At 42.0% G+C, this 20,894-nt stretch overlaps 1 protein-coding gene across 1 annotated transcript in view; it reads right to left on the bottom strand.

Moving 5' to 3' along the window:
• API5 (apoptosis inhibitor 5) overlaps positions 1-20,894 on the bottom strand; it is a gene marked incomplete in the record, with an annotated part of 1,096,633 nt that overhangs the window by 492,511 nt on the left and 583,228 nt on the right. The window contains 1 exon segment of the mRNA XM_044083396.1: positions 5,766-5,870. Within this exon segment, the coding sequence (XP_043939331.1) occupies positions 5,766-5,870 (105 nt within the window).

The raw sequence follows: 20,894 nt of genomic DNA, 5'->3' as shown, positions 1-20,894 counted from the left end.
TTTTCTTTGGAACTAAAACGAATCTTAAGTAGGTTCCGGATCCTATCTGATCTGCTGGGACTAAGCTGGATGACTCTTTTTCTAGCAACCTTTGAATCTCTATGATTGCTTGATCCCTGAGACTGGGTGGAACGTCTGGGATTTTCTTTCGTATTGAGGGTGGTTCTGTGAAAGTAATGACATATCCTCTGGAAATAATGCTTTGTATCAGAGTGTCTTTTGTAATTTTTAGCCAGGCGTCTGGATACAAAGACAAGCGACCCCCGACTGCCTCCAGAGTAAGACAGTCGGACCTCCTTTCAGGAGCACTGGTAAGGCTTGTTAAATTACGGATCCCTGTCGCCCTGGTTTTGTGGACCCCCTCTGCTACCTGGGCAGCGTCTTCCATTATTGCCCGCTCCTCTTACCCTGGAGGGGGGTTCACTGCATGTGTTCTGAAAGGCTTCTTGGGACTTGCGCAACCACATTTTTCCTCACTTTTGCCCTTGAGGCTAAGGTCTAGCAGGGGTGGAAAAACAGACTCCTATGGCAGATAAGAGTTTTTCCACCTTGTTCACACGTAGTGAGGGTCTCCTTAACATTAGGCCCAAAAAGAGACAAGCCATCAAATGGGGTATTAACAAAGGAAGACTTGAAGGCTTTTGCAAAGGAGCATAAACACATCCAGGAATGTCTCCGAAGAGCTATTCCTGAACCCGCTGCCCGAATTGTGCCATCAGCTGCATAAGAAATGAGACGCATGGACGAGTTAACTATAGAATTAAGGGTATTGAGTTGGGATGTCACCTTATCAGGAACGCCCTCAGCTGCAGTACTCTGTAGAGTATCTCCAAGCTCTTTAAGGAGATCTCTCTGAAGTCTGGTAAAGTGTGTCAAATAGTTGGGCGATTGCATAGCAAAAGTCGCTGAACTGAAAATGAGTTTCCCATACCTGTCCATAATCCTGGAATCTCTATTAGGAGGGATGGGCAGTAAAAGAGGTTTCTGACATCTCTTTCTTGGTGGCTGCCGCCACCACCATAACATCAACCGGCACTCGTTTGGTAAGAAACATTTTGCCCTGTGGAGAGGTAATAAACTTGTTGGGCCTCCAAGGGGCAGGTTCCACAGTATCAGGAGACTCCCACGCTCTTAGAGCAACTAAATCCATTAATACATCAAAGGATGGAGTCACCCAGCAGGAGACCCGAAGGCCTTCAGAAGCAACATCATCAGCTGGATTAACGGACTGCCAGCCACCCCTCTGTCTTAGGATCTCTCTAGGATATCAGCAAGAGACGCCCTCCGAGGGGGACCGTGGGGACCTTTCTGACTCCTCTAAGTCAGCGTCTGATGTGACAGACTCCTGCGGGGAGTCTAAATGCCTTCTCTTGCAAAGCTTCTTCCTGGGAACCTCATCAGCGGGAGTTTCTGGTGAGGTCTCAGTAGAACATGGGTCACCCAATGGGGCTACCTGAGGCTCTGGGCCTCGATGCTTTAAGGGGACCTGTGATGCAGAGGTAGAACGTGACACTTTCGGGGATGATGAAGTAAGGGGATGATGAAGTGGGTATCTTCGAAGACATAACTCTCCTCATGGCATCGAAAGCCCCACTGCTCCGATGCGAGGGAGCAGCTGGTTCCGAAGAGGATGGCAACTTCCCCAGCACTGAAACAGTGGGCTCCGAACCAGAGGAAGGAGCCGAGCTGATCTTGCCGAAGCACCGAGACGAAGGGTCAGAACTGACCCATCGGTTCAACTCTCCCCCCCCGGAGTCGACTGGAGATTGTAGATTCCCAGACTCCTTGAAAGGCATCTAAGTAGTCTGAGTCGACGGAGACGATGGCACTGGAACAGGCCTCTGCTCAGAGGGTTCCACGATCATCAGTTCTACCCCCTCCGGCTCCGAAGGCCCTGCTCGGCTCGGAGGAGGAGCAGACACAGTAGGCAATGACGTCTTCGGCTCAGAGACCGGTTGGGCCAGAGCCGACAATACTTTGGCTAATGCCGGATTCTGGAGGAGCTTCCGCACCACTCGGTCCACATCCACATCGGACAGGCTCCTCGAAGAACGAGTCGAAGGGACAGATGAAGCCACCGACTGTAAGATTGGTGATTTCAAAACTTTGGAGAACGGCTCCAATACCGGGGACCAGCTCCAAAAAACTTGCTCATTTCCGAGGACTGTGGAACCGGCGAACGCACTTTCTCAGCCAATTTTGGAGCTGAAGACTTCGGCTCCCAAGAAGCTTTCGAAGACTTAGATCCCTTTGAAGACTGGTCAGCCTTATCAAGAGATTCCTGAAATTCAGGTTAACAAACCTCTATCCATTAGCTTTCTCCTGCGTTCTAACAAGACCCTGCTGCTGAACGAATGACAAATGGAACAGTCCTCCTGAAGATGGACTGCACCCAGACTGTAGATACAACAAGCATGTAAATCAGTAATGGACATTTTTTTGTCTGTACTTAGGGGATTTCTTAAACCCTGACTTCTGTCTCTCTTTCTCCTTTTGATCAGCCATAATGTAATGGAAACAACTATATATAGATATATAGTTTGATATATATATATATATATATATATATACACACACACACACATATATATATATATATATATATATATATATATATATAAAAACTGCCTAGACAAACAAACACACTGGCTAGGCTAACACCGCACTCAGATAAACAGTTAAAGATTCAAACAGCTATAACAGTTATAAAGAACAATGCTCTCACACTAAGAAGTTACAGTTATAGAGAGTTATGAACACTCAAAGGGGTTAGGGACTAACTAAAACACGGCCAATGAAAGGCCTAAGAGCAGCCACTCTATAAACGAAGATTTTCGTCAAAAAATAATTAAAGAAAATGACTAAATACTAGTCTATGGTTAACTAGGACAAAATACACACTTTCTGAAAAATTCCTATAGAAATATATACAATAAATGTAGAAATATGTAAATACTGGCCTGAGCTCCAATCTCGACCTCCGATCTGTTGCAGGGATAAACTAGATCTGAGGTGAAGCAGAGAGCATCATGGGATAGGGACTTGGCCTCGAGCTACTCTAAAACCTCAAGCTTGTGAAAGCGGCCGACTCTGAGCTGAGGGATCGGCTCCGAACCCATTTGTAAGAATGAATGGCGAGATTGAACAACTTCACATGGGATGCTTCATTTACAGAATTAGGAGGAATCCCCTGAAAAGGAGTGGGGGATTCCTATTGTCAATTTTTACCCCTGCTGAATGAGACTCAGAACCCATTTGCCTGAAATAATCTGATGCCATTGGGGAAGATGAAGGTTTAGACTGAGAAATCGGTTGCCAGGAACTGCAGATTTAAGAGGCAAGCAGATACTCTCACTTTTTGGACAGTCCTTGGTTCTGAAAGGCTTTTCTTCTGAGAGCCTCTGTCATTACTTTTTAAAATCCTGCTCGTTACCACTTTGCTGCTTAAAAGGCTTATTGAAAAATAGTCCTACATTAGTAAAAGTTAATTAACTTAAAAAGGACGGCTGACAATTCTGAGTCACCCCTTGAACCAAGTCCCCTACTTATTTAAATATTTTGAGGACCTCAGCAGCAGAAGGGCGAAACATAACATCACTGCTGGGGGGGGGGGGGGGATTTAAAACTTCAGTTTTAACATCTTCTGGTAAGTTTTGAGAATGTAACCATGCAAATCTTCTCAAACCGACTCAATCATAAAAACATTTTAAAAAGTCAAAGAAAAAAACAAGGAAGCATACAACTACATAAAATGAAATCTGTTTTATTAGACACAAAGCTTTTCAGCAAAACAACTCTTTCTCAATGTGAACATAACCAACAACCATAAACTCAAATACCAAAGTTAATGTACATCAAATTAAACAATCAGCATGGATTTAAAGAAATGTAGCCCAAAAACATATAAAACATTCAAAATACATCAATAAATTTGTATCTTGTTAGATTTTTAACTTCAAAACTGGTTTGATGCTAATGCTTACATTTAATCCAGAGAAATATTCAGTGCACAATAAAGGGAATCTGTTTATATTCAGTGGATGTAAGAATATCAATATCTCTGAATCTGGGGTACAACTTTTGCATTACTCAAAAACTTTCTGACCAAACCGGTGATGGTTGGTGGGGATTCTAAGCATGCCTTGGATATGTCTGAACCTGAAACTCACACAGTGCAAGATGTGCAATGAAAGACAAGTAGTAAACTTTTCTTCCCTGTCTTTTCTTCAACTTTCTTCATGGAAGTTGCAGTTGGTCATTCTACCCATTTTCAGATAGGGTTGGAAAGTTGGTATAATAGTTAAGGTGTTTACTTTGCAGACACAAGGTACAGGGTTTAACTTGCACCTTTGAAGTGAAAATGGCTAGGCTTAAAATGCCCCCCCCGGGACAGCTAGCTTAATAATTACCTATGAACTTGTAACATTTAAAGTGTTTGGTTACAAAGATGCAGAAACAATCAAGGAACTTGAAGGTTTAACCTCTGAAGACAGGTTAACTTTCCCATGTTCTCAAGGATAGCAGTAAAACTGTCAACACATGAACCTGGCAGTTCAAAATTCGAAAGCTAAGTAGCAGATGTATCAACTCTGTTCCCAAATCGATCAATGACTTTTCCATCCTTTTCAGAGAGAATGGGGTTAGCATTTGCAATCTGTTAAGCAGCATAAAGTTTAGATAAGGAAGTAACTGCAAGATCTCCTTTGAGATAAGAAAAATATTAACCTATTACACATTTTAGGAACAGGAGGATGACTATCAGGCAAGCTGTTAAGAAAACATCCGCCAGAGCTGAAAAATATGAGGTACAGTTGTAGGCTATGGAAAATCCACTTGCAACAAAATATAATACTTTTGCTGGGAAATAGGAATTTCATTCTGCTCCCACTAAAATACATCATTCATTTAAACTGTGGAAGGTTTCCCCAGTAGGAAACTTATCTGCCTAATCTTGGTGGATCACTAATCAACTGTCAGTTCCACAAAGCCTGCAGAGGGAGTGCATTTTGGAGACAAGAAAACTTTGAAGCTTTTGGTGCCCTTAAGCTTTGAAAAGCTAGATGGTGGTATCTGTGGGCTAGACATATCCCCCAAAAGCTTAAAACTATTTTACAGTAATGCTGGACATCCACAGTGCCAAACAAAAATGTCTGAAATACTAAAAGGGAGAAAACCAAAACTGTTAAAGCACTTCCTGCTTAACTACACCACCCATTACATTCACCAGCTCAACAGTCACATAAACAAGTAATCAGCACAGATCTCCCAAAGCAAAGGAATCACTGCCAGTGCAGATTGAAAAACTGCAACAGCAGTTAGAGGTCTATTTCTCAGCATCTTATGATTAAGGCACCAACTCCTGTGGAATCTCTACCACAGGTGAATACACTGTGCAAGCAGCAGCTGATGTAATAAAATAGAAGGAAACAAATCCGCTACACTTAAAAATGGTAAATTATCTTAATGTGATAAATGCGACACAGGGTGTTAGCCAGATCAAAAGAACTGCTGCAAAACCAAGACTTGCCCCTACTAGGGCCACACATGAATAAAAACAGAGAATAAAGGTGAGGTCAGTATATATGCACTGCTAAAGGCTTACATGCTGGAGTTAAGACACCAATACTACTACTTAAAAAATGTACATTCAACAGTTAAACAATGCTGCAGTACAGGATAACACGCATTTAAAAAAAATATTACACACATGTACACATGTGTACATGTGAGTATACATCCGTATCTCTAAGATGACTATGTCTTACCTCCAGTTGAATATCAAGTCCTTCCACGGGACTAGTAAGTAAACTCAGAATTGGCAAAACATGCTCACAGAAACAGGTGACAAACTTGTTCGAATGAACATTTTTCTAAAGAGAAAAAACAAAAACAAAAAAACAAGTAAGCCTTCTTGTTCTGTAAGCACATCTTCAGACACAACATACCAAGTGAAATCCACAGTAACCCACTGTCAGATTCTTTCCAAAGCTCCAAACATAACAGAGCCTTTACCACTGTGATGCCCACCACTACTGCCAATATGTGATGGCCACCACTGCCACAAACATGTGATGTCCTCATACTGTGCCAGTAATCAAGGAGCCTGAATTCTCACCACCGACACTGGAGAGGGACATGGACTTGGAATACAAATGGAGAGACTCAGTATTTCCAGATGCAGACCTCCCTGCATCAAGTACAATTTCTCTCAAGAGCATTCTAAGATTTAATTTTCACACACACACACACACACACACACACACACACACACACACACACACACACACACACACACACCTGGGAAAGGCTGGCACAGATTACCCGCTACACCATCTTTGCCCAGACTATAACGTAGATTCAATGCCACCAGTCAGTTACTATAAGGCTCTTAAAAGGGTATCCAATTATGCTGAGTGAAGTTAATATCAACACTAATGACAGTAGTTGACCAAGACAGCTAGGCCTTCTGGAGTGGCCCACACAGTCTCACCAAATAAATCTAAGTACTCTTTAAAGGTTAGATACTTTCGACAAGAACAAGCCACAATAGAAGTTTTAAATACATTTAATAATAAAATAACATGAAAATATTGAATATATATTTACAGTAATCCACACAGTTCAACTCACAGAAAATATTGAAAAAACTTTGATGGATAGACTCATACAAACAAAGAAAAACTCTCTCTAAATTAAGCTTCACTATTTTCCTGAAAATCTAGAAAAAATTACTGTTCCCTAATAACTTACTTGGGCAAGGCAAGATGAAATACGTGAGCAGTCCTTTTAGTCAGGCCCCCAAACAGAATACTCAGTCTTCTGAGATTTCTCTTTGTAACACCAAAAATATAATTTCCAAGAAGGCTTGCAGAATTACCTCATCTGGTCACCTGACTAAGTTCTCGCAGTATTCCTCTTTGAAGCTGAAACAAGAATTTAGCATAGACGGCAACAATACACATCTAAATGCTTATGACAGTGCCTGGGGTTTCCCCCTCTTTTTACTGAGCTAATAAAAGTACAGTTTTGTACCTACCATAAATGTAGATGTCAGAGAGGTATGCATCTGCAGTCCTTACAAATGGGCTGTCCTGGCCTCAGGCAGCCCTTCGGTCGGCCGGATTCCAAAGTCTGGGTCTGGCCTCGGCTGATGTCGCACTTCACCCGACGTCATAGCTGCAGTTCTGCGGGTATAAAGGCATCAGCCGATGCCATTTTCCTCAGTGTTTCTTGCCCCAGATGCCAGGTGCCCTCTAGGAAGGCTAAATTTGGATAAATGCAAATGTTTCCAAACAATAGAGAACAAATAGAAATAAACATGTATATACATATATACAAACAAATACACCATAATAGATTCCCCCAGCTAGCTACAAGGTGGGCAAATACCCTATGAGTACCACAGAGGGGAAGGAGGGTGGGTAATCCTGACTGCAGATGCATACCTCTTGGACATCTACATTTATGGTAGGTACAAAACTGTACTATGTCCTTCAAGGATGCATCTGCAGTCCTTACAAATGGGTAGAATACCATAGCCAAACTGGGGGAGGAGGCACTAAGGAAGCACTAAGAGTTTATGGTGTATTTAAGATCCCTTGCAAAACAGCAGTGGCAAAACCTGCTCGGGATCTGGAGTATAAAGGCAGATTATAATGCTTGGCAAATGTATGCACGGAGCTCCAAGTAGCAGCCTCTAAAATGTCTTTGGTAGCCACTCGTAAGAAAGCTGTAGTAGTGGCTGTAGCCCTTGTGGAATGAGGTCTGATGTTTTCTGGAGTTGCCTTTCCATGAAAAGAGTAACAAAATCTAATGCAATTTCCTATCCATTTTGAGATTGTTTGTTTTGAAATTGCTTTTCCTTCCATTCCTGTGGCATATGCTACCAGAAGCTGGTCAGTTTTTCTATAGTTCCTGGTTCTGTCCAGGTAGTAGCGCAATTGTCTGTGTACATCCAAGGTATGCAGCAATCTTTCCCCCCTGTTCTGTGGGTTGGGGAAGAATGTTGGCAGGTGTATTGCTTGGTTTAAAGATACTCTGGAGACTACTTTTGGCATAAAGGTAGGATTAGTTCTCATGGACACTCTATCCTGATGGAAGATAAGGAAGGGCTGTACTGCCATTAATGCCTGTAATTCAGAAACCCTTCTAGCTGAAGTGATTGCAAGTAGGAATGCAGTCTTCCAAGATAAGTACTGTAATTCTGCTGTTGCTGCTGGTTCAAAAGGGGGAAGTGTTAACTTTTCTAACACAAAGTTCAAATCCCATGTAGGCAATGGTGGTTTCCTTGGTGGTTTTACATTTTTAATTCCTCTGAGAAACTGTCTGAGTAGAGGTTGAGAAAACACTGGAGGATCCATGTTGTATTCTGCTGAAATTGCTGATGCATGAATCTTAATGGAGGAGTAAGACAGACCATTGTGGAAAAGCTCTGCTAAATATTCCAGGGTGTTAGCTATGTTTGCCTCTGATGCATCTACTCCTTTTGTTGCACTCCAAATGAGATATCTTTTCCATTTTGCTGAATAAGTTTTTCTTGTTGAGGGTCTGCGAGCCTCCAAGATAATGTCTTTAACCCTTTGAGATAAATCAGGGTTATTTTGTCTTATGCAATGTTCCAGGCAGCTAGCTGCATTGTTTTCAGGTTTGGACGCAGGGTTTTGAAGTTGTTCTGTGTTAACAGTAAGGGAACTAGGGGCAGATGCCATATTTGTTCCCTAGACATGTTCCTCAGTAATGGGTACCAATGCTGCCTCGGCCAGTCTGGAGCTATCAGGATGATCCTTGGACGGTCTTCTTTGATCTTCAATAGCACCTTGTGCATCAAAGGAAGAGGTGGGAATGCATATGCTTTCAGGTTTTCCAACTGAAAGATAGGAGTCCACTTTCCAAGCAAGTGGGTGGTATGCCCTCGCAGAATTTTTCAATTGGTGGTTGTGTGGGGATGCGAATAAGTCTATTTCTGGTAGTCCCCATTTCTCTGTAATGGATTTGAAGATGTCTGGATGTAGCATCCATTCGTGGGCATCCGTGATAGTTCTGCTTAGGATGTCTGCTAGTATATTTTCTTTTCCTGGTACAAATATTGCTTGTAACTGAATGTTGAGCTCAGGGCCACATTCCAGAGGTCCATTGCCATCCGGCATAGAGGGTATGAATGTGTGCCTCCCTGTTTGTTGATGTACCACATAACTGTGGTGTTGTCCGTCCTTATCAGCAATTGACCCTGTCGAAGAAGTGGTCTGAATGTCTGAATTGCCAGTCTTACTGCCAGCATCTCCTTTTGATTTATGTGTAGGTTCAGCTGGTCTTGAGTCCATAAACCTTGTATGCACTTGTCCAGCATGTGTGCCCCCCAACCGAGGTCTGTGGTGTCCGTTGTGATAGTCTGGCTTGGTTGAGTGCTGTGGAAGGGCATCCCTTTGTTCGATTGACAGGCCTGAGCCCACCATTGGAATTCTTGCTTCAGGCATGGAATTATTGGAATTTGGGTTTCTAGGCTGTGCTTGTGCTGAGACCATAAATTCCTTAGGTACCATTGTAACTTTCTCATATGTAGTCTGGCATGTGGAATCAATATTATGCAGGATGCCATGTAACCCAGGGCTTGCAGGACTTTCCTTGCTGTTAGCTGGTTTTGCTTTGTTAATGCCATGAAATAGAGAGGAAGTTGTTTGTTTTTCTGCTGTGAGGGATGCCATTTGATTTGATGTGTCCAGTTCTGCACCCAAGAAAGTTATCCTCTGGGATGGTATCAGCCTTGACTTTCTTATATTGACTGTGTATCCCAGGGCTTGCAGTATATGAATGACCTTTTCAAATCTTTTCTAATTTGTTTTTGTTGTCCGCTTGTAACAGGCAGTCATCCAGGTAAGGGTAAATTTGAATTCCCTGAAGCCTGCAATGAGCAATTACTGATGCCAGGCATTTCGTGAATACTCTGGGCGCAGTAGATAAGCCAAAGGGCAATGCTGAGAATTGATAATGCTCTGATCCTGCAAGAAATCTGAGGTATCTTCTGCAATTTGGTCGTATGGGGACGTGCAGGTATGCCTCCTTGAGATCTAGAGTTACCAGCCAAGACTCCTTGCCCAGCATGGGAAGAAGCTGCTGAAGGGTCAGCATTTTGAACTTTGGAACAATGATGTATGTGTTTAGAGCGGACAGGTCGAGAATAGGTCTCCATTGGTTTTCTTTTCTTGGTACCAGGAAAAGTCTGGAGTAAAATCCTTGCCCTTGTTCCATGAATGGTACCCTTTCTATAGCTCTCATCCTTAGTAAGTGGTGTATTTGTTGTAGAGCATTTGTCTTCTGATTTGGAGGTAGGTTTGGCATTCCTCTCTTCCTTGGTAGAGTATGGAAGTGAAACCTGTAACCTTGGTCTATTGTCTGTAAAATCCATTTGTCTCCTGTGATGTGATGCCAGTTTACTGAAAATAAGGCTAGCTTTCCGCCTAAGGGTGCTTCTAGTTGTTCCTTGGTAGGCGGTCTCAGAGCCAAGTCACTGTGATTGTCCTGTGGAAGTGGTGGTGGCTGGATCTGTGGCAGTACTCGCTGGTTGTTAGGCTGCCACTGACGCCCCTGTAGGCACCTCTGGATTGACCCCTGCCCCTTGGGCGCCTATTCCTGCCTCTCTGAGCTCTGGAGGTGTCTGGAAAGGACCAATTCTTGGAAGGCCAGTTCCTACTAAACCTTGGAGGCTGGACCTGTAAGAAATCCTTGACTGTCTGGACAGATTTTGCTTTCTCTTCCACCTTCTTCAGCACCTGCTGTGCAGGGGAGCCAAACAAATTGAGCTTATCCGTGGGAGCGTCTAGGAGCTTTGATTTAACATGGTCTGGTAAGGACTGCTCTTTTAACCATGCATGCCTTCTGATCACTGTACCAGTCATAGCTGATCTAAAGGAAGCCTCCAGTGCATCATAGCCGCATTTTAAAGAATGATTACTGACCTGCTGAATGTTATGTACCATTTCCTGAACAGATTTTTTTTTAGTTAACTGATCTAACATAAATTCCTGATACTGAATCATGTGGAATTGACAGTTTAAGGCCCTAGCCGAAAGAGTAGCAGAGGTGTAAACTTTTTTACCCCATCTCTCTAAAGCCCTAGATTCCCTTTCAGAGGGGAGGGTTTTTTTGGCAGAGGTAGCTGCTACAGTCTTGGGTCCCTGGGAGCTAGTTTCAGGATCTGCAAAAGGAGCCTTATACAAATGATAATGTGTGTCCGGAACCCTGTAGTACCCGTCGGGCTTAGCAGGGGCCGGAGGAAGAGAATCAGGAGCAGTACAAGCATCATTAAATGCATCATCCACAACAGTGAGTACTGGAGGAATGGCTAAAGGCCTATGCTGTGGCAAATGCAAAAAGGTCCTAAGCCTTTTCCTAGAGTCTGAAAAATCCTGGCCCTGCCATTGAAATTGTTCCCTCATAGCATGCAAGGTTTCCCCAAAGAAAATTCGAGGCAGAAGGAATGGAGTCTTCTGCATCAGAGTCCTCATAAGGAGAATAAGGGCCTCTGGAGGGTTTGTATTATCTGAATCATCAGAGGAGTAATCTGAAGAAACTGGCTCAGGGGCTCTGCTCTAGGCCTCTTCTCTGGAGGTGGGTGAGAGGCCCTGTCAGGGTGAGGTTGGGATCCCGGATCAAAGAAATGAGATCCTCTGCTAGACTAAGCATTTGAGAACTAGAGCTAGGCCTGAGAGGGGTCTTAGCAGGCACAGTTTTGGTAGATTTTGCTGCTTTAGCCCTGGCAAAAGCCTTAATCGACATGGATGCAGGGGCCTAGCAGCTCCACGCAGGAGTAGATATATCTAAAGGTATAGTATCCGATAAATCCTGTGAACCTGCAAGAGCAGGTGGGATTTCAGTAGCAGATTCAGCCATGCTGGATGAGGCCCGGGAGGGAGGTTTTCGGCGAAGGAAGAACCGTGGACTCTGTTTCAGCCGAAACCGAGACACCGGTTGTATTTAACCGCGTTTCGCGCCGAAATCAAGGACCGCTGGTGTCGGTCCTTTTCCTGCGCTTTTTAGTTAATTGAAGTTGGAGTTTCCGGCGGCATATTGTAAGCAAAAGCGCGGAAAAAACTCCTCTTCAGCCCGACGCACGTCTAAGCGTCCGTCGGTTGAAAGAAGCACAGGCTAGACAAGCTGCTACGCCGTGGTCTGGGCCTAAACAAGGTAGGCAGTAAGAGGAAATCTTTATGAGGTATTTGTTTCCCACAAGTTAAACAGTTATTCACTTTTTTCTGACATTGGCTGAGGCAAGAAAGAGTCCTCAACGGGGTACTTAGCTTTTTAGAAGTCTTCGGTAGTAGTAATCTCTGGTTCTGACCGACCGGCACTTGAACAGCTTCTGCTTCGGGCGCCACGCGGCAAGAAAGACTGAGGAAAATGGCGTCGGCTGATGCCTTTATACCCGCAGAAATGCAGCTATGGGTGAAGTGCGACATCAGCCGAGGCCAGACCCAGACTTTGAAAGGGCTGCCTGAGGCCAGGACAACCCATTTGTAAGGACTGCAGATGCATCCTTGAAGGACATCAAAGGCCTCTTCCCAGACCTAGCATCTCCAGTCCTATTCAGCACTGTGGGATGCTAATGGTTTAATGGCTCATTTACATTTCCCTTATTTTTCTTAAAATACAACAATGGGGTTCTATTAAATGCTCAACTTCTCTGTCTTTTTTCTCCCTATTTACTGTCCCCTGCTATGAATGAACAACAATACAGCATTTAAAATATTTTAAATTGACTGTTTCTCTCCATTAGAACAGTACCTTACTGTACTGCGGTGGTTTCACTTTCAAAAAAACTTTTGTCCTGCCCTGAAAAAGCTTGCTGCGGTCTCCAATTAACTGATGCCATCAAGGCCACTGAATACATGTAGTTTTCGGGCCACTTCCTTCCCCAAACTGACATCACCACTACCGTCCTAAAAATCTACCCATGCTGTGGTGTCACAGATCTCTGGTCGGTCCTTCCCTTACCCATACAGAAATTAAAGGCTAGAACAAGGAAACAGAACATGAGTCAGGTCTCCTGCTGTGAGATGTCACGTAACAGCTCAAATTACCCTTAGCACTTTGACAGCTATGGAAGTTAGGTGTGAAGGGGGATGGGACACGAGCCAAAAAAGTACAATTCAGGCTTCACAAAAGACTACAGTTTAGCCATTCTGAAAAGCAGCAGCAGTAAAATGCAATTTGAAAGTCTATTCTGTGGGATTGGCACTGTTTGTGTTTTAAGCATTCAATGAACGGTACGAAATGTTACTTAAAACTAACTGAATGAAAGACAGCAGTGTATGCATGTAAAATCAATGCAGTGACAGGAGCTTTAGGAAGAAAGAGGCCTGTGTGATGTAATCTTTTTTTACAGACAGGAGCTGCATTGTGGGATACCTAGAGGTCAGACTCAGAAATTACATATAAAAGTATTTAAAAACCTGTAAATAGTTCTATAATTGTGTTAAAATGTCGAAAACACTAAACCATGATGAAATAAACATTTTTTTTTTTGAGTCTATGGTTGCAGTACCCCTTTAATGTAAGCTAGCTGGTAACATTTAATTCAGTTGCAGTAATACATGTACATTTCTTTTCATTCCAGCAGGGTGCACTGTTGATACATTTTAACAATTTAACACCAGCAACACAGGCAAAGCTCACAAATACATTTTCAGCACAAGCATATGTACAAATCAGTTTGATATACGAATGACATACAGTCCTAATACATTTGTAACACAAGCATCTTGTATAAATCAGCTTGATATTCAAAGGACATATTCTTTATAAAACTTCAGCTGGCTATGCTGGTACTTGTCCATTTCATCACAACCACATTAACTAATCTGCAGGGGTCCGAATGGAGAAATGAATAGTCAGCAAGCAAAGGAGAGTAGTAGTGGTGCTGAAATTAAATTAATCCTCAAGTCTTGGTGAGTACCTTCACAAGGTGGACCCTGTTTTTACAAAATCTCACCAAGGCAACACTACAGATAGTATTTATATAGCATGTATCATGGATCAAAGTAGGTTAAAAACTAAAAAAAAGATAGCTGGGTGCACAAGACTCTGGATAAAAAGTGTCCAATCCTGTTAGGTGCACTGGTGCCAGGACTGGAAAAGATGACAGTGTACAATCCTCAAAATACGGAAATATTCCTACAATGGGCCAGGCCAGGCCCAGGGGAGGGTGTCCCCCCTGTTGTAGAAGTAGCAGTCCACAAAAATCACAAAAACTGATAGGCCAAAGAAGAGCCATAAAGACGATAAAGTGGACTACTGAGGATAAGAAAGAAATGATGTATTGTTACGATTATGCAAAAAGCCCAGAATTTCCAGACACAAGATATACAAAACGATTAAGAGAGAAATTAGAGGAAAGAAAAATACTTCCGCAATAAAAACTGTCAGAAGCTTCAAATGAAAATTTGTGCTCATTGATACAACAGATTTGTGAAAAACATTATATAGATCAAGAAACCTTGACCTGCTTGGAAAGAAGCATCTGAGGAAGTGCAAAAATATAAACAAAACCAAGAGATATTTGAAAAGTATAAAAAAGAAATATGGACATGGGAAAGAAAGAGAGATTTGATAATGGTACAATGATTATGCAAAGGAGAAAGCCAAATTAATCAAGGTGAAGAAGGCAGCCCCAAAGATATTCGAAGAGAAATACAGGCAAAGGTATCCAGATATGGAAAAATTCACAATAAAAAAAATATCACAGATGGAATGTAGAAAAGATTAGTAAATAACTAGTTAAAAAAAATAGAAGTTGAAGTTATGGAGTGTCTGCGAAGTGAAGGATTTGGGGTAGAAGGCCTAGCAGAGGTTACATCACAGCAGGATGGGGTGAGTTCCCCAAGGTAGGGAGAAATAGGAAGCTCAAGAAACATCTGAAGACATATGGACATGGGAAAGAAAAATATTTAATTTTGTTTGGTCTTTCGGCTTTTCCCGGTTAGGGGTTGCCACAGCGGAACTCCGGTCCGTTAAGGATTGGCAGTTGATTTTTACATACTGGCTTGCCAGGCCTGCCGCACAACCTTCAACGAAGGTACGCCCATTCACGCATGTCTCCACGCAGAAGACGCTCTTAGCTGAGAATCGAACCAGACAGCATCTTACTGTGAGGCGACAACGCTACCGCAGCACCACCACCGCGGGAAAGAAAAAGATTTAATATGGTGTAATATTTAAGCAAAGGAGAAAACAAAACTAACCAATACAAAAAGAGCAGCATGAAAGATATTTGAAGAGAAATACAGGCAAAGGAATTCAGACACGGACAACTTTACAATACAAAAAATAAGACGACAGAGGAAAAGTAGAAAAAAAGATTAGTAATGGAGAAGTTAAAGAAACAAACAGAGGTTATGGAGTTCCTGCAAAGTGAAGGATTCAGTGTAGAAAATCTAATTCAGAAAGCACTACAACAGGATACAGTAATAGATATCCAAATTAAGGGGAAATCAGTGGAACAGGAAGCAATTGGTCAGGTGCCACATGAAGATAATTTGGAGCCTTACACAGGAAACCAGTTTAAACATTCAGTTGAAGCTGGATAGCAAGGGAGGGAAGAGGAAACTGTGGAAACTCTGATGCAGTCAATGTTGAGGAGTGACAGGCAAGTGAGTTCCCATATGATACAGCAACGGATGGCATGGGATGAAGTTGGAGAATGTGCCACAGGAAGTTGTTTTTGGCTTTTCCAGGTTAGGGGTCGCCACAGTGGAACTCCGGTCCACTAATGATTGGCAGTTGATTGTTACGGTGCCGAGGTGTCATCCCGACGCCTAACCTTCAATGAAGGCATGCCCATTCACGCATGTCTTTCGAATGCCACTCGTCTGCGGGGAGGACATGCAAACTCCACACAGAAGGTGCTCCAGCTGAGAATCGAACAAAAGAATCTCTTGCTTTGAGGCGGCAATGCTACCAATGCTCCACCGCGGAAAATGCCAATGAGCTAGCTACAAAGATCTTCAAATGTTATGTGATAAACAGAGGAACCATAACATTTATTTTACACTACAGACCTCATGGAGTTAAGACAATGTGTGCTGTTTTGTCTTTGTGTGTTACCTATTATGCCTTCTGATATGACATCACATCAGTGTATGGAAGAAAAAAAAGACAGACAACTGCAGAACTGAAAAAAGTATATTTGGCCTCAAAACTCTCAGTATTTGGAGCTACAGAAGTATAATTCACAGTGGGGAAAATGGCCCTGCACCCACATGAAATTTTTGTGCTGCAAGAAAGAAATGTAGCTAAAAACTGCAAACTTTGGATCCAAAAAAAAGCTAACAGTCCTTACTGCAAGTGGATTAGCTGAAAAAAATTTTTTAGTGCACTGCATCCCTGCATTTCACAGAGTAAGAAGCTGTGACATAATTAACTACTTACTTCCTCTATGATAAACAACTTATTTTGTCTTTTCATTTAAGTCCAACACAGACAACAGATGCGTATTTTACTTACCTGAATAGAGCCAAAAAGACTGAATTTAGTGAGCTGCAAGATTCTCTAATAAGAGGTCAGAAAGCTTGGGGTGTAAGAAAACTAGGAAAAAATGGGCATGCTAATTAGAGATAAAACCAATATTATAAAAAGCGGTGGATGGGTACACAGCAAGTGAAATTACTAGTGTACATTTAAAGGAATTAAGAATGAACATAAGGCCAGTAAGAATTAAAGACAAAATGTGCTGTAAAAGTAACGGATATGAATGAGCAAGAAAGCCACAAGGCAATGTGCAACAATAAACATTTTTCTTATGTGCAAAAGCAAAATAATTAATCTGCATACTGCTGTACATAAACATAAAAATCAAATGTTTGCTAGTACCAAGGAATCAGAAAATGTATCCGACAGTAAGACACATGTGGAAAGCAAAAAGCCAGAAAGAAATACTGGGAATATATGGGGAAAGAATGTGAAGTTAAACTAGACGTTGCTGCACAGTGCAGCATCTTATAAAATATACTTTTAAAGCTTTGGAATTATTTTGGGATCTGTAAAGTATTCTGACCACTGAATGATACGATTATGACAGAAACTGTTGACATTGTCATTGTAAAACTAAAAAGTTCAGTCTTCTATTCAAAAAGCTGCACTTGAAAGACTATGATAATAAATCCCCCAATACCTTGAACCTGCTTTGAACAGTGAAAAAAAATCATAGTGTAGAACCAAAGACTACAAGTGTAGTACAATTGTGGTGCAATACAGTTCACATTATAATGACATAAGGAACATCCTTTGCAAGAATTGGAATATTTTTAGGGGTGACCCTAATATTTTACAAGCAGTGGGTGAAAAACCTATTTTCTGTACTAAAGTGGGTCGCAACTTTAAACTTACCTTGGAGGGTAATACGAACAACAGCAGTGTAAAATCAAATTAATTTACCAACGCCTGTGGTTGCTGTACACAGTGTAGATTTATTTTGTCAGTTAGCTTGAAACTTGGCAATACAAACCAGGACACAGTATTTTTTTAAAAAAGGTAATTGTCACACTAGTAAAATAGTTTATTTGGCAAAGTGCAATTCCTGCCCGGGTTTTATGTTGGGAAAACTGAGAGGGCTCTCAGGTCCAGGATATATGAATATTTATATGATATTAAGAATTCAAAAGAAACTAATGCCTTAATTCAGGCATAGTAAAATATGTAGTAATTTTTCTGGATTCAAGTTTGGGATATTGGATACAATAGAAATAAACCACAGGGGTGGTAATTGAAAAAACACTTTAAACAAAAGGGAATTGATGTGGCAGCTTCGTTTGGCAGCTAATTTATACCCAGGATTAAATGATTTTATATCTATCTTGCCGGCTTTAAAAGAAACAGCAGAAAGGGTTTGATTTTAAAATGTGATTTTTTTTCATAGAAATGTTTTTATTGGATTGTTCAGTTTTTACAGTGTATGCCTTTTAGGGTATTAATTTATTCAAGGGATTTTTGTTTGATTGGTGGGATTTTAACCTATCCTGTGTTACTGTAACATATTTAAATCCACATGACTGTTTGTATATTGTTCTGATGAAGTCAATTTTACTTTGATGAAAGCGCTTAACCTGGAAATAAATTTTTTGTCTACTAGTCCTGCTGGTGGACTTGTTGGTTTAGTTTCTTTTTCACCAGTTGATATAATTTTTTTTTTGTTTAAGTGTACAAAATCACACTGAACAGAAAGGACAGTTGTGTAAAGCTTACCATAAATATAGATGTTGGGAGTATATTCCCTGCTGCAGTCTTAACTGATGGGATTTCCTACTGTGGAAGCCTTTGGCCGGTCTTACTACCAGAGATATTCCTCCCCTTCCAGGAGATGGCTTATGCCCTGACAGACGTTAAGATGTCCATGTATAAAGGGAGCAAGCTGGTGTCACAAATTACTATGTCCTTCTACATCACTGTTGTAATATTCTTTACTATACTGAATAAAAAAAACTCAAGAAAGAGAATGGGAGGTGAAAGGCTGAGAAAAGCCCTCAACAAACCCATACAAAATGGCTCTAGCAAAACCTGCTTTGGCCCAAGAAACTATATTCAACTTATAATACTTAGTAAAGATATACATTGACGACCACGTAGCAGCTTCTGTAATGGAATTTGTGTCCAATCCCTTGAAGAAAGCCCCAGTGGAATGAACTCTAACAGAAGTAGACAAAGATTAGCCAAACCCAATGTCCTGGGGTGAAAAAGAAAAAGCTGGTCAGACTTATGAATGGTCTTAGTTTTATCCAAGTAGTACCAGAGCTGTCTGTGCAAATTCAAGGTATGCAAAACCCTCTAACTAGCAGACTACGGAGAAGAGAATAAAGAAGGGAGTTCTACTGAATGATTCAAGGACAACTTATTTACCGTCTTGGGGACAAAAGAATGACTGGTACGAAGGGACACCTTGTATCTGTGAAAAAAACAAAAAAGGAGGAAAGGCCATAAGGGCCTGAAGCTTAGAAACCCTCCAAAGAGAATTAAGATCCAGCAATGTTGCAAAGAAGTAGAATCTGCAGGCTCAAAAGGAGCCTGAGTCAATTTAAAAAAAACAAAAAAACAAAATTAAGGTCCCAAGGAGGAGTAATAGGTTTTCATTGAGGCCTAAGATGTGGGATGCCTTTAAGAGACTACTTGACCTCAAAATGAGAAACCAAGGGAAGATTCAAGGGCAGACAAGCAGAAATGGCTGACAAATGGGGCTTCACAGAACAGCAGGCCAAGCCAAACTGGAACAACTCGCACAAATAGGAGAGGAACAAAGGAACCACCCATAAACAGGGTCCTGGTTATGAGCATGGCACTACACAGAACATTTTTTTCCATTTGGACATAAGATTTTCTGGTTTCGGATTTCTTTATCTTCTGTAAAACCCTGAGCACATTCTTTCAAAAAAAGAGGTGCTCCACAAAATGGATCACAATCCTATCACCCACAGTGTCAGTTGAAGAGAGTAAAAGTGAAGATGATGAGAAAACCCCTTGTCCTGTGTGAGAGAGGGTCCAACAGGAGAGGTAATTTTTGGATTGCCCTTGGCCAGATGCATTAAGAGGGGAACCAATGCTGCCTTGGTCAAAGGGGCTGCTGGGGTAATAGTAAGAACATTTGGGGAGGCATAGCTGAATCTTCTGCAGGACTCCTTGGAAGTAAAGGAAGAGGAGAGAAAGCACAATGAAACATCCTACTTCCAAGGAAAAGAAAGAGCTTCAGATGGCACAGCACTCTGGAACACAAAAAGATGGAGCCAAGTTCTGTTCAGAGAGGAGTCAAAAAGATCTAATTCCACTGAAGAATACCCCAACAGTGGTGTAATGTCCAGAAACAAGTCTGTGGAAGCATCCATTCATGAGCCTCGTGTTTTGGATCTGCTGAAGAAGTCCACCACTAGATTGCAGCTCCTGAGAAGGAATGTATACTGCCTGAAGAATTAACTTGATAATGGAGAGTCACCTCCCAGGCCTGAAGAGCCATCCAGCACAGGAGGAAAGATTTTTTGCATTTCCTTCTTGGTCGACATTATACCACTTCCACTGTAGTGTTGTCTGTGTACATCCTTCAAGGGGCATGTGGACAGAACATGGGATGTGAAAAGTTTTTCTGAAGGAGCCAGAACCAGAGCCCTCCCTATATCTCTTTGACGCTTGATGTAGTCTGACTTTTGATGGGAGGGGGCAAAGGTCCTTGAGACTCCCACCCCATCTCTGAGGAACTGAAAATTCTATATTGACACATCTTTTCCTCTTTCAGCACTCCAAATGACAAACCTTTTCCATTTTTCCTGCATAGTTCCTTCTTGTTGAAGGTCTCACCGCGGGCTTCAAGGATAATGTCTTTAACCCTTTGGGAAAGCTCTGGATTAGTTGCTGCTATGTGATATTCCATGCAGTCAGTTGCAAAAGTTTTTAGGTTTGGATGCATGATGCTGTAGTTGTTCTGGGTTAACATCAAAGGCATCAGGGTATTGGGCCATTTTGTCCCGAGACATGCTCCTCAGCAATGGGTACCAGTGTTGTCTTGGCCAGTTTGGAACTATGAGGGTTATCCTTGGGCGCTCCTCCTTGATTTTTAGTAATACCTTGTGTATCAAGGGAAGAGGTGGGAATGCATATGCTGTCAGACCTTTCCAGCTGAATGAGCGAGTCCACTTAGCCTCTCCATGCAAGTGGGTGGGCGATCCTTGCAGAATTTTTGAGCTGGTGATTGAGAGGGGAAATAGATCTATCTGTGGCATTCCCCATTTCTTTGAGATGGCCTTGAAGATGTCCGGGTGGAGCATCCATTCGTGAGCATCCGAGGTGATTCTGCTTAACATGTCTGCTAGAGTATTCTCCTTTCCTGGTACGAACATTGCCTGTAACTGGATGTTGTAGCTGGAGCC

This window comes from Protopterus annectens, chromosome 9.part0 (assembly GCF_019279795.1).
Source record: "Protopterus annectens isolate FY-2018-M chromosome 9.part0, PAN1.0, whole genome shotgun sequence".
Lineage (NCBI taxonomy): Eukaryota > Metazoa > Chordata > Ceratodontiformes > Protopteridae > Protopterus > Protopterus annectens.
This window is presented reverse-complemented; position numbering and strand designations above follow the sequence as displayed.